Source organism: Giraffa tippelskirchi, chromosome 11, assembly GCF_054371585.1.
Source record: "Giraffa tippelskirchi isolate mGirTip1 chromosome 11, T2T-mGirTip1v1.2.pri, whole genome shotgun sequence".
NCBI classification, from domain to species: Eukaryota; Metazoa; Chordata; class Mammalia; order Artiodactyla; family Giraffidae; genus Giraffa; species Giraffa tippelskirchi.
Genome location: NC_137285.1, coordinates 128,689,798 through 128,707,901, shown reverse-complemented (window position 1 = coordinate 128,707,901; position 18,104 = coordinate 128,689,798). Strand labels below are relative to the sequence as shown.

Here is an 18,104-nt window from a genome sequence, read left to right as displayed (position 1 = left end):
GAATTTTTGATGTCTTGATCAAATGGAATCCCTTAACATCATAGTTTATATTCCCTTTGATTTACATTTCCTGAGAGATAAATGTGTGTGAGGCACCAAGCTAGTTCTAAAGAAAGGTGGTGGCCTGATCAGGCCATCATTCCTACCTGCAAGAAGTTCAGTATGACAGTAGCAGTGGCAGTGAGATAAACTTATTGTCAAAGGTTGTCCTGGCTAGTAGTAACAGCAAGATAACTAGTTAATACACGATGCTAATGCAGCTAATGGTAAACACTTTAAAAAATGCAATGTTGAATCCTCCTCCCCTATCCCATGTCTGTCACACACAAAATTAGAGAAGGAACTCTCAGGTTACGTGTTTGTCTTTTTAGGGAAGACCATCTGAACTTCTCAGTGTTGTCTTATATTTTACAGTTTCAAAAGACAATGACCAGCAAACATTACTACAGCCCAACAAACAGTAGTGATATCTTACAACAGTAGTGATATCTTACAACAGAATGGTTCACTTTTTTCCACACTATATGCATTATCCATAAAAATGGAATCTCTTACAGGAAACAGAAAAATGCCTAACTGGATGCTATGAATATACGGGAGAGAGGAGACTTTTCAACTCTCTTTTCTGGATAAGCCATTCAGAATGCAAAACAGGCTCCTAGGAAGTGGAGTAAAGTACTTATTAATATTTTGTTTTCTTATAATGCCAGGATTGAGAATGAGGTGCTGGTAGAGCTGATGCTGTGACTCCCCTAGAGTCGCAGAGGCTGCTAGAGCAAGGGAAGATGTAGTGTGAGTGGTGGTTAGAATAGAGGAAGAGGAAGATGAGTCGGCCAAGCAAGAAGGGCGTGAAAGACCGAAAAGGGGCCAGAAACAGAGGAGGACTTGGAACAGGTTGTTTGTAGACAGGATTAAGGCAGGGAGATGGAAAAGTGAGGGAGGTGCATGCCAGAAAGAAGGTGAAGTAGGAAGATGGGAAAGCAATCCTAGCAAAGTGAGAAAAGAACTATGGCTGTAGTTGTTCCCTTGCCAGCTTCTTTGGTGGATAAAATGGTTTGCATATATGTTGAGTTAGCTTGTGGTGGGGAGAAGGAGCTGTACGGAATTATACAGTTGTAATTAAATATGTAAGTATTAATATCACACCTGTTTATACACTGGTAGCCTGTGTAAGTTTGAGGAGCCCTGGCTTTCTTCTCTCCAGTTGCCATATTAACAGCTGAATATCACCCCATCCTCACCATGCTTTCAGCAGACCGGGTGAGCACCACCCTTTAGCTCTGTGCTACCTTTTAACTTCTGTTGGCGTATATTGCCTGTCTTGTTCCCTCATTTGTAATGTCAAAAGTCGAGGACTCCTTGATAGTTTATTCCTTGGTTTTATGGGATATGTATTGTTCTATGCGCTTCCCTTGTGGCTCAGCTGGTAAAGAATCTGCCTGAAATGTGGGAGACCTGGGTTCAATCCCTGGGTTGGGAAGATCCCCTGGAGAAGGGAAAGGCTGCCCACTCCAGTATTCTTGCCTGGAGGATCCCATGGACAGAGAAGGCTGGCAAGGCTACAGTCAGTCCATGGGGTCGCAAGAATTGGGCACGACTGAGAGACTAAACCACCACCACATACAAGAATCACCAAAGATAATTTTACATAAGTAGAAACCCAAATCTGGCTCAGAACAAAATGCTGGTGTGGTGTTTTGCACATGGCAAAGTATTCAATTGTTGCATGGATGTGTAGGACGATACCACCAACCAAGACATTCTCTTTCATTGATTATACTTATTTTCAGATTTACTCTGGGGGATGCATCCTTGAATGCTTTATTCTAACTTGACAGTGGCAGTGGAATGTAATTTACAATGACTATTTCCCATTGGGTTAAATTATGTCATAAAATTCAGATAACTTCTTCAATAAAGAAAAGATTCATAAAGCTATTTTTATTCCTTTGGGGTGGGGGTCAGGGACATGGGATGAGGTTTTTGGCCTTACTTTGTGAAACCTATGTTGCTCCAAGTCAAAGGTTTAAATCCTCCCAAAAATGTTATCTTTTTACATACTGTTCCACATGTATATATATTTGACAAACCTGACAATGGGAGTTTCTTTACCAAATCTTATTCTTTTCTCCCAGGAAAGATTTTGTCATTAAGGCAGTAAGGTTACTGAGCATTTCACATGGCTGCATGAAAAAATATCATCTAGATGATGCACAGTTAAAAAAATGACAAGTATCTGAGAAAATACACAGGTGGAACACGATGTAAACTTTACCCTCAAAGCTATTGCCATTTTGATTTAGGTGAATATAATTTCATAATTATGAAATCCTCTAATAATTATTGCATTCATCTACTGCTTTACAGTCCTTTTAAACCTAGGTGAGAATTTATTCATTAAATATTTATTCTTTGCCTACTATATACTAAGACTACACAAAGTTCTGGAATCTGCTATTTTTATTTATCCAGCCAACCATATAAGAATGGAGATGACAGTCAGAACCCAAAATTAGATACTATAATTTTCAGTTTGGACCCATGCAATTCAAATTTTCTGAACTAGTAACCCTATTTGAAATGAAAAGTACTAGGTGTGTATTAGTTTCCCAAGGCAAGCAAGTGTGAAGTAGCAAGCTATTATTGTTTTTGGCACGTGAGTAAGAGTAGAAACCAGGATCCTTGAAAAATCTACCTGGAAAGCAAAGTTTACATTTAACATTTCCCATTTTCCTTTCTCTGTCCCTCTCATACATTTGGCAGTCCCTCATCTCAATTATTTATTGCCTTCATTTATTCTTTCCGTTCACTCACCAACCAGTTATTTTTCAAACAAGAGTAAGGCCAGTAGAGAAATAAAGATATGAAAGGGAGAGACCCTGTATAAGGCAGCTACTGATTATGTTATAAAGTTAAGTCATGTCCAGGCATTACCACAGTACCAAGAAGAACATGACAATTGCCGTTTAGTTACATAATTGTGAGAATTCAGAGGTTGTAAAGAACCCAAGCTCTGTATCAACTGAGACCTGCCTTCTCTCCAACTACCCTTCCTCTCAACTAGAGGCTTAAGACCTTTGTTGCAAATGAGTATCACCTGCTGAGTTTTAAAATTCCTGCTACCCAGGCCAAATCCAAATCTTGTTTAAAAAGAAAATCTCTGGAGATGGGACTCAGATGTTTGCCTTTTTTAAATTGGCTATTCCACTGTGCAGCCTAGGTTGAGAAACATTGTCCTAAATTTCTCTTCTTTTTAAAAATCTCAGTACCCTAACTTCAATATAGAAAAGGCAAATAACTTTGGGGAAAACATTCAGTTTTCTCATTCTGTTGACAACCCCCCTCCCAAAGCAAATAAGCAAACAAAATCTAAGTTACAATAACAATAGCAGCAACAACAAAACTGTTTTCTGTAAGTTCTTGAAGTTGGGGGTTAGAAATTACCAAAAATAAAAAACAACAGCAAAAAAAGAGATCTTGGTTATCATTAGTGGAAGAAGAAGTAAAGTAGAAAGAAAAGCATGTCCTGGAGTGTGGTATAGTTGGAAAGATTTAGGGAAGAAACCTGCTGAAGGTGAGATTTAGTTGCTGCTGCTGCTGCTGCTAAGTCGCTTCAGTCGTGTCCGACTCTGTGCGACCCCATAGACGGCAGCCCACCAGGCTCTGCCGTCCCTGGGATTCTCCAGGCAAGAACACTGAAGTGGGTAGCCATTTCCTTCTCCAGTGTATGAAAGGGAAAAGTGAAAGTGAAGTCACTCAGTCGTGTCTGACTCTTAGCGACCGCATGGGCTGTAGCCTACCCGGCTCCTCCGTCCATGGGATTTTCCAGGCAAGAGTACTGGAGTGGGGTGCCATTGCCTTCTCCACTATGAAGACAAACGGGAAATAAACAGCTTAATTCCATTTTGCCCTCAGTTCACACTCTGGACACAAGACACAAGATATTCCCAGAGGCGCTGGTGTGGAACCAAGTGCTAACAATGTTCCTGAAATGCCATTTCTACATCGCTCATTCCCTACTCCAGAATGCGCAGTGGCTCCCATGACCAAAAGGAAACAGTTTAACTTGTCAAGGCTGATGTTCAAGGATTTCCCAGACCAGCCCTTACATTTAAATACTCATAACTTCCTTATATTTAATTGTCTAAATGGCCTTGCTTCCTCAGAGTGACCTGCCATGTAACCTTGTGGTTTTGTTCCTTCTGGGGAACAGGAGAGGGAAAACTGGGAAGAGCCTCCATTATGTCACTCTGGGCTGCGTGAAGAAGAGTGGAGCTGGAGGAGAGGGCAGCCGCTCATGGAGGGAGGGGGAGATGGGGCAGGAGGACCCCAGCCCCTGTCTCCCAGCTCTTGAGACCTTGGCAGGCTGGAGAACACGACCCGGCAGAGAAGTGGCCGTGGTGGCTCAACAGCCAAGACCCATCAGTGCCTCAGCCTCTCCTGCTCGCCCGACGGCAGTGTCACATTGGCCTCTGTCACGTGACCTTCCTTACAATCTAGGCCAGGCCCATCTCCACCAGAAAGCTCTTCCAGATCATCCGAATTAAAGTGAATAGTCTCTCGTTGGAAACTTACATAGTAGGCAACCTATTTGGTCAGTGGCTTCCCAGGTGGCGCTAGTGGTAAAAAACCTGCCTGCCAATGCAGGGGATGTAATAGATGCAGGTTCGATCCCTAGGTTCGGAATATCCCCTGGAGGAGAGCATAGCAACCCACTCCAATATTCTTGCCTGGAGAATTCCATGGACAGAGAAGCCTGGCGGGCTACAGTCCATAGGGGACTCGTATGGAGTCGGACATGACTTTGCACACACACAATTTGTTCAGATGCAAAGATCTTGGACAAAGGAAGTGGAATAGTAGTAGGAAGTCTAATTTGTTTTGACAACAAACCTTTAGTATTTATTCCAGTAAATTTCTCAATGTGAGATCAGTGGCCAAGTTATTAGGACTTTTACAAACAAAACAAAACACAAGTCATAAATCAGGACTAAGAATCTGACCCTTAGTGTGATGGATGGGGGTGGGAGTTAGGCAATCATAACAGAGCCCCCAAACTTGGCCATTGTAATGAAATTATGAAATGTGTTGGCATCAGTGCAAAAGTCTGGTGTCAGCAAGTAAAAATGAAGTAAAACAACATAGAAAAGATTGGTTTTGAAGTGGTCTGTTTACCTCCAGTGCCTGAAAGCATCTTTTCCTTGTTCTTCCTTCATATTATTGCTAGTGAGGTAGATTAGGAAGCCCAGGGCTTGAACAGACCCAGATTCTAGCTTTGGTTCCTTATTTACTATCTGTAGGACTTTGGGGGTATAGTTTAATTCTCTAGGTCCCAGTTTCCTCTTCAGTGAACTAGAGATAACATCTATTTCAAAAAGTTGTGAAAAATAAAGAACAAATAATACAGTCAAAGCTGTTACTAATTTCAAGACTCTTTCTCCTTTGTCTGTTTTAACTGCTGTTATCTCTAAAGTGAAGTCGCTTTGTTGTGTCTGACTCTTTGCAACCCAATGGACTATAGCCTGCCAGGCTCTGCCGTCCACAGGATTATCCAGGCAAGAATATTGGAATGCAATTCCAGGCAAGAATATTTCCTTCTCTAGAGGGTCTTCCCAACCCAGGGATAGAACCTGGGTCTTCCACACTGCAGGCAGACTCTTTACCATCTGAATGTGCCCGATCTCATCTGATCTCGGAAGCAGGAAAGGTCAAGCCTAGTTAGTTACCTCTAAAGGCAGCTTCAATTCTTGCAGATGTAGAGTAGATAAAAATTTTGTACAACAAATTTGCTGATAGTAAAAGTAACTTCCTGGGGTGGGAATGGAGACTAGATCATTCAAGCTTTAACATGATAGTCTTCTGCCATGAATAAACTTGTTCAAATCCCTGGGGACTGAATATTTTTAAAACTTTTTAATTTGTTGTATTTTTGGCTGCGTTTTCATTGCTGTTCACGGGTTTTTCTGTAGTTATAGTGAGCAGGGGCTACTCGTTGTGATGCATGGGCTTCTCACAGCAGTTTCTTCTCTTGTTGCGGAGCACGGGCATTAGGGCACACAGGCTTCAGTAGAGGAAGCACGTGGCTCCATAGTTTCAGTTCCCGGGTTCTAGAGTGCAGGCTCAGTAGTTGTGGCACACGGGCTTAGTTATTCCATGGCATGTGGGATTTTCCCGGGCCAGGGATCAAACCCGTGTCCCCTGCATTGGCAGGCAGATTCTCATCCCCGTACCACCAGAGGAGTCTGACTGACGATTTTTGACCTTCTGATTACCTGCAGATGAGGTCTTGCCCTCGATTAGCTGACCTAGGGGCAAAGTCAAAGACTGGCAGGGCCTTGCAGGTCTGAGGCAGGAGTGGGGACAGAATGTGTGAAACTGCAGTGTGAGAATGTGCTCGCTTCAGGATTCAGCCTTTTTTTTTTTTAATCCTGCAGGTTGTTGGCAAGCAGCGAGTTAAGCTCAGTTGTTGCTCTATTTGATTTTTCAAGAAAAATCAGATCCATATTTAGTGTAAACTCTCCCAGTTTTTGATGGGAGATGACTAATTTCATTTTCTTTCAACGTTACGTGGGCCAAACAAAACACATCTGAATACTGCCTGTGTGCTACCAGTCTGCGACCTTTGCCTTTTGGAGGTCCTTTTCACTTTTAGTGCTCTCTACTCTGAGCCCAAGAATAAGTGTATTCATCTCAAATGACAGGCTCACCCTAATGAATACCTCCACTTCCAGATAATTGTTTCCCGTTGTTAGTGTTTTATTATCCATAATTAACGTTACCTTCTAGGCAATTCTTATGCAAACGGCCTCTTGTTCCAAAGTTAAAATCGATTATAATATTTCCTGTTACTTGCTAAAGTGTGTAGACTTAATTTTCTGCTCGTTAGTTTTATCTAACACATCTGCTGGCTGGTTTCACTTCCTCAAGGCCCAACTTAATTTTGCACCAACTCTTGCGAGGTAAAACTTAATAAACTCTCACTTTTGTAAAGCTGAATATTTTTAAAACGTTGCAGAAATAGTCTTCTATCTCACCTGTTATGGACTGAATAGTGTCCTCCCCAAATTCATATGATGAAGTGCTGACCTTCAATGTGACTGTATTTGGAGTAAGAGCCTTTAAGGAGGTGATTAAGGTTAAATGAAATATTTTTTTTTTTTTGGACCAGGGATTGAATCCAGGCCCTGTAAAGTGAGAGCACAGAGTCCTAATCACTGGACTGACAGGGAACTCCAGGTTAAATGAAATCTCAAGGGTGGCGCCCTAGTCCAATAGGACTGATGTCCTTATAAGAGGAAGAGATACCAAGAGTGCAGATACTCAGAGGAAAGGCCATATGAAGATACAGTGAGAAAGTGGCCAACTGCAAGTCAGGAGGAGAGCGTTCACCAAGAACCATACCTGCCAATGCACGTGTGTGCTCACTCAGTTGTGTCTGACTCTTTGTGACCCTGTGGAGCGTAGCCCACCAGGCTCCTCTGTCCATGGGATTTCCCAGGCAAGAATACTAGAGTGGGTTGCCATTTCCTCCTCCAGGGGATCTTCCCAACCCAGGGATCAAACCCAAATCTCCTGCATCTCCTACACTGGAGGCAGATTTTTTTTACCATTGCATCACCTGGGAAGCCCATAGCTGCCAACACCTTGATCTCGGACTTCAGCCTTCAGAACTGGGAGGAAATAAACTTCTGCTGTTTAAGCCACCCAGTCTGTGATATTCTGTTGTGGTGGCCTTAGCAAATGAATCCTCCACCTTTAACTACCTTATCCTTGGTGTCTGATGTAATTCCAGTCATGCTCAGAGAAATCCCACTTTTTAGATTCTCATTTTACTTCAGGTTCAAAACAGTCTAGACATTTTTATATCATCAATCAAGAGTCCCCTGCCTAAGAAATATATCCAACTCTTCTGTCATGGCAGAATACCAACTATTTGGTGACTCACCCATAAAATGTGAGATAAAGGAAACCAATCCTTTTCCCAAGTTTTAAAATTTCTCCTCGTTTGTCAGCTGCTCCTGTGAGTCGCACGATGCCGACCTTCTTGAGGCTGGAGAGCCACCTGTATGCATGCTGATCATCTTTTAAAACATCTTCAAAATCCAGAGTAGGCAGCTGGAACTCTGAGCCCCAGTACTGACACTCTGTGAATTATGAAAAAGGAGAAACCAGTGTTAAAAACACTGTTTTTAACATACAAGGAGAACTTCAGAGAAGAAACTAGTTCATTGAAGCTGACCTTTGATCTATCATGGAACAGACTAAAGTTCAATCATATTAGAAATGCCCAAATTACCAGCTCTTCTTCCTTGGAGCCAGGCCAGTGTACTCAGGCCTTCTGCCTGCCACTGTGCAAGACCCATGACTGGTACTCACTATAGCACTTTGTCAAGAGAATGTTTAGCTTGTGGATGGTTCTTGATACATATGTCCTTAGGGCTTCTCTGCCTGGACATTGCTTAGAAATAGCCTTGAAACAGTGTGCATTTTTAACAGCCAAGTTGAATTAATCAATTCCTAATAGAAAACGAGAATGATGTGTTAGAACAGCCTATGCCTATCCCTGGGGGTTGGGGGGAGGTGTTTGCCATGGTAGGAACCACTCCTCCTTTCTCTTATTTCAACTGATAAGAAGCTTTCTCTGGGGTCAACTTGTTCATGGGAGTCAGCAAAAGCTGTCCATGGGGAGGAAAAATGGGCCATGTTGTTTTGCCAGAGCAGGCTGGCTAAAGTGGTAACAATGAGATTTTAAGGATTTGGAATATAATCATAATTTTTTTGGGGGGGTGGAGGGTGTAAAACATGTTATTGGTCTTTCTTGATTCTATTAGCTACCCAATAATTTTTTGTTGGTTTATTTTTTCAATAAGCCTGATGGTGGTGTTTGGTGGTATGGTTTAGTTGCTAAGTTGTATCTGACTCTGCGACCCTGTGGACTGTAGTCCACCAGGCTCTTCTGTCCATGGGATTTCTCAGGCAAGAATACTAGAGTAGGTTGCCATTTCCTTCTCAAAGGGATCTTCCTGACCCCGGGATTAAACCTGGGTCTCCTGCATTGCAGGCGGATTCTCTACCGACTTAGCCACCAGGGAAGCCCTCAATAAGCCTAATGTTTTACTACATTGAGAGACATTGTGATAGACAGTAAGTCTTCAGGAACTCATGGTCTATGGAAGACTTGGACATGGAAGCTGACCATTAAAACACAATATGCTGTAAAGCACCTATAATAAAAATTGATAAAAAAATAAATAAAAGCAGTAAAATAGTGAAGATAAGCCACCTACAACAGTATGGATTAGACAGACTCATAGGTGACAAACCAAACAAAAGTACACAATTTGTTGGATGCTATAGTTGAAGTACATTCAGGATACTATGGAGATATCAGATCTTCTGATCCTTTATTAATGCTCCTTCTATGATACCAGTTATTCTTTTAAACGCATGAAGTTCCCCATGTCTGTCCCTCATGCCTCAGCTATTTCCTCTAAAATCAGAGCTGGTTTTTATGGGCCCAGCATGCTTGCGCTGTACCACTCTCCTCTCTAACAAGAGTTGGATTTATATGAAAGAGCTTCTTTTCAAAGAGGAGAGCTGCTTGACTTTTGAATATTGGATTATATGGTTTTTGGCTTTGCCACTCCTATTTGCCCTTTGCATTTACAGTCTCCAGATTGTAATATTTGATACCCATCATAAAGGTCTGTGAAAAGAAGGTGATAAATGTCATAAATACTGCTTATTGGCTACCTAGATAGAAAAGTCATTTGGCTTCCCATAAAGAGAAAAGTTTCCTGGGCAAAATATCAGTGTTAAAGACAAAAATGATAAATCACTATCTCCTCTTTCCAAACCTTACACCTAAGTGGACTATACCTAGAATCTTAAAAAATATTGAAAACAACTTTAAGCTTATTGAGCCCCAAATGAAAATTGTAAGTCCATAGAGTATTGGAGGTAGATGAGATTTTCACATTGGCTTTAGGATATCCCATCACTATGGGTTCTTATTATTGGATAGAAAGATCATCTAAACTATGGCTGAGGAGTTCTCAGATCTTGGGCACTGTAATACTCTGGCTAAGGGCAAATTTTTCATTCCTGTATAGACTGCTAGATGGATTAGCTGTGGTCTACATGGTCATCTACAGCAATGTATGATGTCTTTATTACAAAGGGTTAAGTAATTTATTGATGAGCCTTGTTATAATATTTAAAAGAAAAATCTCATGTCCTACTGAGAGAAAACCAGCCTGGAGAGATAGTATGGTCCAGACTGCAACGTTATCAAGTAGAACTTTCTGAGATGCTGGAACTATTTTCTATCTGTACCATCCAGTACCGTAGCTGCTAACAATATGTGGATATTGAGACCTGGCATATAGATAGTGGAACTGAGGGACTGAGTTTTTTCCTTCATTTAATTTAAACCGACTTAAACTTTGATTTGGGCTTCCTAGGTGGCACAGTGGTAAAGTATCCACCTGCCAATGCAGGAGACACAAGAGACATGGGTTTGGTCCCTGGGTTGGGAAGATCTCCTAGAGCAGGAAATCTCAACCCACTCCAGTATTCTTGCCTGGAAAATTCTACGGACAGAGAAGACTGGTGGGCTACAGTCCATGGACTAGCAAAGAGTCAGACGCAGCTGAGCACACACACACAAACTTTAATTTAAATAGCCACACGTAATTGATATTATATGAAATAGGACATGAATAGAATAAAGGACATGGAGCTAAAGAGACTTGGGCTTGAGTCATCATATTCCCTCTTACCAGCTTGTTTCTTTGTGTTTTCTCTGATCTTCTATCTCTTAATTTGTAAACCAACCATACTAATATTTGCCTTGAAGGTCATATGTTACCCATGCATTGAGTTTATGCAAGGAGTCTGGTATAGTGCATAGCACATAGTAGACTAAGAAAATACATAATATAACAATTTATATTTACTGAAGACTTTCTAGAGTCAGCTGCAGTCCAAGGCGCTCTCCATGCACTATTTTTTGAAAATCCATAATAAATATACATAATAGGGTTTATAGGAATACTGTGATGGTGTCAGTATTCCCATGTTACAGAGAAAGGAACAGAGAGCTGAGTCTCACAGCTAATGATTTGCAGAGCTAGTTAAGCAAATTCAGGTGACTAAGTCCAAAGTCTGTAATTTTAGCAGCTACACAGAAGAGAAACATTTGATGCCTTGAAATATTGTTGTCACATGTATTTTTAAGTCCTATGTCTGAATGTTCACAGCTTACTCTATCCCTTACACGGAAAATCTACTTTCTGGATGAAAAGTAAAGCGGGGCAAGTTACAATTAGGAACACTTCATCTGGACATGTTCAAGCATGACTGTTTAAAGATAAACCTTGGCTCCCAGTCAGGACTTTCAATGCAGAAAAAACTTTACAACTAGGTTTCATGGCACAACTCTACAACAACATTGCTATTCACTGCTTTTGTGAAATGAACCAAGGCTTAAAAATCAGCTAGCTTCTTTTTAAAAAATTTATGCCAATGTAAGTCAGTGATCCACGCCAGTGGTTTTACTTAAGGCCATTATCACTTTCCAGAGAGTTTTGGTGACTGTGTAGCAGGGAAATGTAATAAATAGAGATGGAAAAAACACTTTCACAAGATGTAAATGTTTTAAAACCTTTTGTATTTTGAACACTTTGTGGATTCAAGGACTGCTTAGGGTACACACTATATACATTGAAATACGTCTATAGCATATTTTAATGAATTTTTGTTTCTACATGAGTCATTTTCCTGTTATAGAGTAACACACACATGCTCTCAAACACACATGGACATACAAACACAATATCCAATATTCTCATCTAACTCATAGAGAATGAATTATATTCTTTCAATAAATATGTTACTCTTTACATGTGGAAAGTTAACCATATTCACGTAAAGACTAAGGATAAAGCAAGGCTGTTAATATAAACATCAATCTGTACTATAAATAATTTCACATTCATAGGATTTTACTATCAGGGATTGGTCACAGTACCTTTCAAGTTCTACAAAGTTTATAGTTCTCCAACTATAGCTCCTATTTTGGTGGGCCTAGGCAGCCGCTTTGCAAAAATCAGTGACCAAGGGCCACAGTCCATCATAGAATCTGTGTCCTAATATGAGCCACTGATAGACTCGGTAATGCCAAGTGTAATTTTCAGGGACAGCATTGTGACTAACCAGTTTCCAAATTCATCATAACATCCTCAATATAAAATACTCTAGTTTTCCAGGAGAAATAAACTTCATCGTAATAAATCCAACCAGTAGGATCATTCAATGATCTATGTGTAGATCCTATGATATCTGAACAGAAACTCTGATGTTGAAAAGGTAATTTAGAAGCATTTTCCCAATCTCCGCCAACCACAAAAACTCACCACTAGGGACCATATGAAAACACATTGGCCTAGAAGAACTCATTTGTCAGGTGAATACATTGAAAGCAAACTTAAATTTCACACTTGGGTTTGGATACATAAACAGTATGGAAAATGACGGAATATTTAAGGCATGAACCACCCTTTCTAATTTAACTTATGGCCTTACTAATAAATACTTCCTTGAACATGTACTTCACACATCATAAAATTTATGCACAGGCTACATGCTGGCTTTCAAGGAACCATTTGTACAAGGCTTGCTTTTCAGGGTTAAACCTCACATTCCTGAATCCTGACTTGTATTTCAAAAAAGGAAAAGACACAAAGAAGCTCTTGAGTTGAAGATTCATGAATGCAATGTGCAGGGTTACAGTGTGTTATTTCATGAATCTAGGACCTTCTGTTCACCTGTACAGAACTGTGCCTGAAACAACTATCTGAAACAGCTCATCTCATGTGCTGAGGATCAGCTGATAGCTTACTATCTTTTCCTGTAGCTATCTTGCAGGGCCTCAGCCATAAACCAAATCTGACCCCCAAGAGAGGAAAGGCACCTGAGTGGAAATAGGGCTTTGATTCTCTTTCCTGCACTAAGGACTTGCTGCCCTCTTTGGAAAGGGCATCCTTGTCTCTTGTCTAGTGAACTCAACCCGCCTTTCAAGATCTTGGTCATTTGTCCTCTTTTAGATCGAACTCTTCCCGAAGCTGAGCCTAAGATGAGGATCTGAACACAAGCAATTTACTAAGGTGAGAGTTGGACCATGAAGTGCCAAAGAACTGATGCTTTTGAACTGTGGTGCTGGAGAAGATTCTTGAGAGTCCCTTGGACAGCAAGGAGATCAAACCAGTCAATCCTAAAGGAAATCAGTCCTGAATATTCATTGGAAGGACTGATGCTGAAGCTTCAATACTTTGGCCACCTGATGCAAAGAGCTGACTCACTAGAAAAGACCCTGATGCTGGGAAAAATTGAGGGCTGGAGGAAAAGGGGGCAACACAAGATGAGATGCTTGGATGACATCATGAACTCAATGGACATGAGTTTGAGCAACCTCTGGGAGATGGTGAAGGACAGAGAAGCCTGGCTTTCTTCAGTCCATGGGGTTGCAAACAGTCAGACATGACTGAGCAAATAAACAACAATTTACTGAGGAGCTCTCCCTGGAGGCACCAATAGGAGGTGGGGAAGTGAGACAGGGAAGCAGGCCTCTGGATGGGTGGTTTTTTTAAACTTTTTATTTTATATTGGAGTATAGCCAAATAACAGTGTTATAATAGTGTCAGGTGAACAGGTCAGGGTTTTGCAGCCGGGACTCAGCACTGCTGGACCTTATGGCAATGCTGTAGACTATACTTCAGATTCAGAGTTATCCTACCCAGAGCCAAGGAAGCTGAGATGCACAGGCCACCCATACCCACTGCTTATTGGTTGAGAGCTGTTTCGGGGGATTCATTCCTGGGTCTCCTGGCCTTCCCCGTGTGTTGGCCAAGCAGGCTCCCTCAAGCAGAGAAGACCCCCAGGAGCGTGGCAGGCTTGTGATAGGAAGCTGTTGGCATGTATGAGAAGAGTGCTGAGGAGCACTGATGCGGCCGTGACAGCCTCTGCGATGCCCTCCTTTGGGATCTGCAAGACTGGGCTAGGATGGCTGTCTTCTGTGGTGCCTGGCACCATACACACCTCAGTCCCAGTGCTCACCACATTGTGCTGAAAGGATCTTGCACTTACTCTGTACGTGTTTGTTGAAAGCCTTGGCTATGTGAAAGAGAACGTGTTAGTGAATAAAAATAGATGTGATCGCTGCCCTTGGGAGGGAAAAGGTGAATAAATAAGGAAGCAAAGAAATAAATACATAAAACTAAACATTGTGTCAAGTGCTATGAGCATAACAAATGGGGTATATTGACAAAAAATCATTGGAAGTGGGATGGAGACCCTATTTAGACACGGCAGATAAGAAAGGTCTAACTGAAAAGATGCTATTTAAGCTGCATCCTGAGGGGTGAGAGAAGTCAGTGATGCAAAGGGCAGAGAAAGTGTCCAAATAAGAAAGACAATAGGAAAAGGGGTGATCTCTTAGCTTATTGGAGGAACTCAAAGTCACTGAGGCTAGGACGCACTAGACGGACATGGGTGTTGCAGATGAAGTATAAAAGTAAGCAAGGGTGGGCTAGGTGGGTCCTCATCTCTCTCTCTCTCACTAGACCGCAAGCTCCTTGCAAACTATAGGGATTCTGTCATTTATCTTTATTTCCTCCTGGCTGTTGCCCCTAACTCTTTCTCCCCCTGGTATACAGCGCAGGACTGGCACTCAATGGATTTTCAGAAAACTACTATGTTCTGTATCCTAAATAAAATATTTGCTTATTTCCTAATGATGAATGGAAATTGGAATCAACCCAAAAGAAGACAGTAAGTATCTGAGCACCCTTTAGCATTTTAAAAGATAGAGGAATCCATAAAACCTTTCCTGTAAGTGATAATCTTGCCAAACTTGAAAAGTCCCCTTGAGAATGTATAAACAAGTTTATAAGTTGCTTGAAAGAAGAGAAACACATTTTTGTTTTGGACTGTTAGGTACCTGGTATATTATATATGTTTAGCCCTATGACAAGAGTGACCATACAGTTGGAAAAAACAAAAACACAGGAAATTATGAAACAGCACTAAAGGACAGTGTGATAAACATTTACAAAAACAGAAGCTAACACACTTACTAGGCACTTTCTAAGCACTTTACATGGAATGACACATGTAATCCTCACAACAACCCCATAATAGAGGTTCTAGTATTGTTCCTATTTTATAGATGAGACAGGCATCAGTATCTTAGGTAACTGAGGCAACATCACATAGCTGATGTTAAGTCAGAGCTGGGATACTACGCGAAGAACTGGACTCTGGATATTCAGAAAAAATTTGTTGAAGGATAACAAGCACCAAAGGATGTCAAGAAGGAAGATTATTATCTCAGATTTCCTTCGAGTTGGCAGTGCAAACCGAAAATTCAATTTTACCCTCTGTCATTATTTTAACTATCCTCTTTGACATCCTTGGAAAGGTTGTAGAACATCATCTTGATGGCTTTTAATTGCACAGCACACGTCTCCCTATGGAGCAACCCACTCTGGTTCTAGTCAGCTCCAAATGACACAATCTTCTTCCTTACACAGAGTCACATCTACCTCTGTCACCTTCTTTAAGGTGCTAATTCAGTGCTCCAGAATCACACAGAATATGGCAGTCTTGGAGAAGGTATAAAGACAGTTACTGAACTGAGTTTTTCTTTCCAAGGCTAAATAAATAGCCCCTTTCTCACCCATATTTTTCACGTTTTATGGCTCCCAAGCCCCATACCATCCTCTCTGCTCTCCTCTGGTTGATGAGTTCAAGTTTGCTGATGCCCTGTAACAGCCTGGGTGTCTCAAATCAGATATAATGCTACAGTGTGCTCTGGCCATACCTAGACAGTGGGCTCACAACTACATTTTTATTCATGTAGCCTAAATCTAATCAACCTTGTTTTGGCAGTCTCAAGTCTGTTGACTCAGCTTAACTTTTCAGTCAGCCAAAACATGTAAGAATTGCCCCTCAGCCAAGTCCTCATTTCCGAAGCTAGTTCACTGAGAATGTACTAAGTACTTATGTAGAAATGAGATGCAGGTCCAATTTGATAGGGACTTTGTGTCAAAGGTTTGAAGGTGACAGATCTGGATTCAAGTTGGAATTCTGACACTTTCTGTCTGCATGACCTTCAGAAACTGATATATTCTCTCAGTTCAATTTCTTTACCTCGAAAATACAGGGTGGAAATAACCTGCAGGTTGTGGGGAAATTTAAATGAGATGGTATCTTGAAAGAACTTGACATAGCACACCTAATTAAATCTGCACTTGAACCAGAGCAGCTGAACGTGCTGGACGAAAACGTACCATGATGACCGATTTTGTTGCGTACCCCTTAATCTATAGTTAACTCTATCCCCTACTCCCCGAGCTGACGTTTATCCTGTTCTCTATCCTCAGTCTTCCCACACTTCCTCCTTCTACTCATGCTTAGCTGACAACTTTGCTTCCTGTTGCAGTAAAAATTAGGACTCAGAAGAGACTTCCATTCACCCCCATCACCACATCGAACAACCTGCCTGTATCTGTGTTCTTGTAGTCTCTTGATGTGGTATAAATACGTTTGTAAATTTTGTGATCTCATTCTCTACCAAAATGCAAATTCCTTAAGGACAGAATCTTTTTCTGTTTTGTTCATTACTGTATCCCCAGCACGGAGAATAGCGCCTGGTACAATTCTATAATGCATGGAAGATATTGGAAAAATGGTACCTGTTATTAACATTAGTTTTTTCTCTTGATTCCAATTTTCTAGTGGGGCAGGCAGTCAAATACACAGACGTTGACCCTTGAGTGCAATAATGGCAATGGCACAGAAAGAGCATGTGTGCGTGCTTAGTTGCTTTAACCATGTCCGACTCTTTGCCACCTTATGGACTGTAGCCCACCAGGCTCCACCCCCCTCCCACCTCCCTCGCCACCCCATCCCTCTGGGCTGCCCCAGAGCAGAGCACTGACTTTGAGTGCCCTACTTTGTGCATCAAACTTGCACTGGTCATCTGTTCTACATATGGTAATATACATATTTCAATGCTATTCTCTCAAATCATCCCACCCTCACCTTCTCCCACAGAGTCCAAAAGTCTGTTCTTTACATCTGTGTCTCTTTTGCTCTCTTGCACATAGGGTCTTCATTATCATCTTTCTAAATTCCATATATATGCATTAATATACTGTATTGGTGTTTCTCTTTCTGACTTACTTCACTCTGTATAATAGGCTCCAGTTTTATCCACCTCATTAGAACTGACTCAAATGTGTTCTTTTTTACATTGAGTAATACTGCATTGTGTATATGTACCACAACATTCTTATCCATTCATCAGCCGATGGACATCCAGGTTGCTTCCATGTCCTAGCTATTGTAAATAGTGCTGCAATAAACACTGGGGTACGTGTGACTCTTTTAATTCTGGTTTCCTCAGTGTGTATGCCCAGCAGTGGGATTGCTTGGTCATTCGGCAGTTCTATTTACAGTTTTTAAGGAATCTCCACACTGTTCTCCATAGAACAGTGTTCTAGTTTACATTCCCACCAACAGCATAAGAGGGTTCCCTTTTCTCCACACCCTCTCCAGCATTTATTGTTTGATTTTTGATGGCTGCCATCCTGACTGGTGTAAGATGGTACCTCATTGTGGTTTTGATTTGCATTGCTCTGATAATGAGTGATGTTGAACATCTTTTCATGTGTTTGTTAGCCATTTGCATCTCTTCTTTGGAGAAATGCCTGTTTAGTTCTTTGACCTACTTTTTGATTGGGTCATTTATTTTTCTGGTATTAAGCTGCATGAGCTGCTTGTATATTTTGGAGATTAATTCTTTGTCAGTTGTTTCGTTTGCTGTGATTTTCTCCCATTGTGAAGGCTGCCTTTTCACCTAGCTTATAGTTTTCTTCCTTGTGCAAAAGCTTTTAAGCTTAATTAGGTCCCATTTGTTTATTTTTGTTTTTATTTGCATTACCCTGGGAGGTGGGTCATAGAGGATCTTGCTGTGATTTATGTCAGAGAGTGTTCTGCCTATGTTTTCCTCTAAGAGTTTTATAGTTTCTGGTCTTACATTT

General features: G+C 41.2%; 1 protein-coding gene and 1 long non-coding RNA gene across 3 annotated transcripts in view; one reads left to right on the top strand and one right to left on the bottom strand.

The window, feature by feature from the left end:
* The window catches only part of LOC145526971 (uncharacterized), a 98,234-nt gene that overhangs the window by 54,026 nt on the left and 26,104 nt on the right, over positions 1-18,104 (top strand). The window lies entirely within an intron of this gene.
* Positions 1-18,104, bottom strand: part of BBOX1 (gamma-butyrobetaine hydroxylase 1) — a 65,727-nt gene that overhangs the window by 28,772 nt on the left and 18,851 nt on the right. For both annotated transcript variants that reach the window (XM_081544059.1, XM_081544058.1), the window contains one exon: positions 7,946-8,144. In XM_081544059.1, coding sequence (XP_081400185.1) covers positions 7,946-8,144 — 199 coding nt within the window. The remainder of the gene's footprint in view (positions 1-7,945; positions 8,145-18,104) is intronic.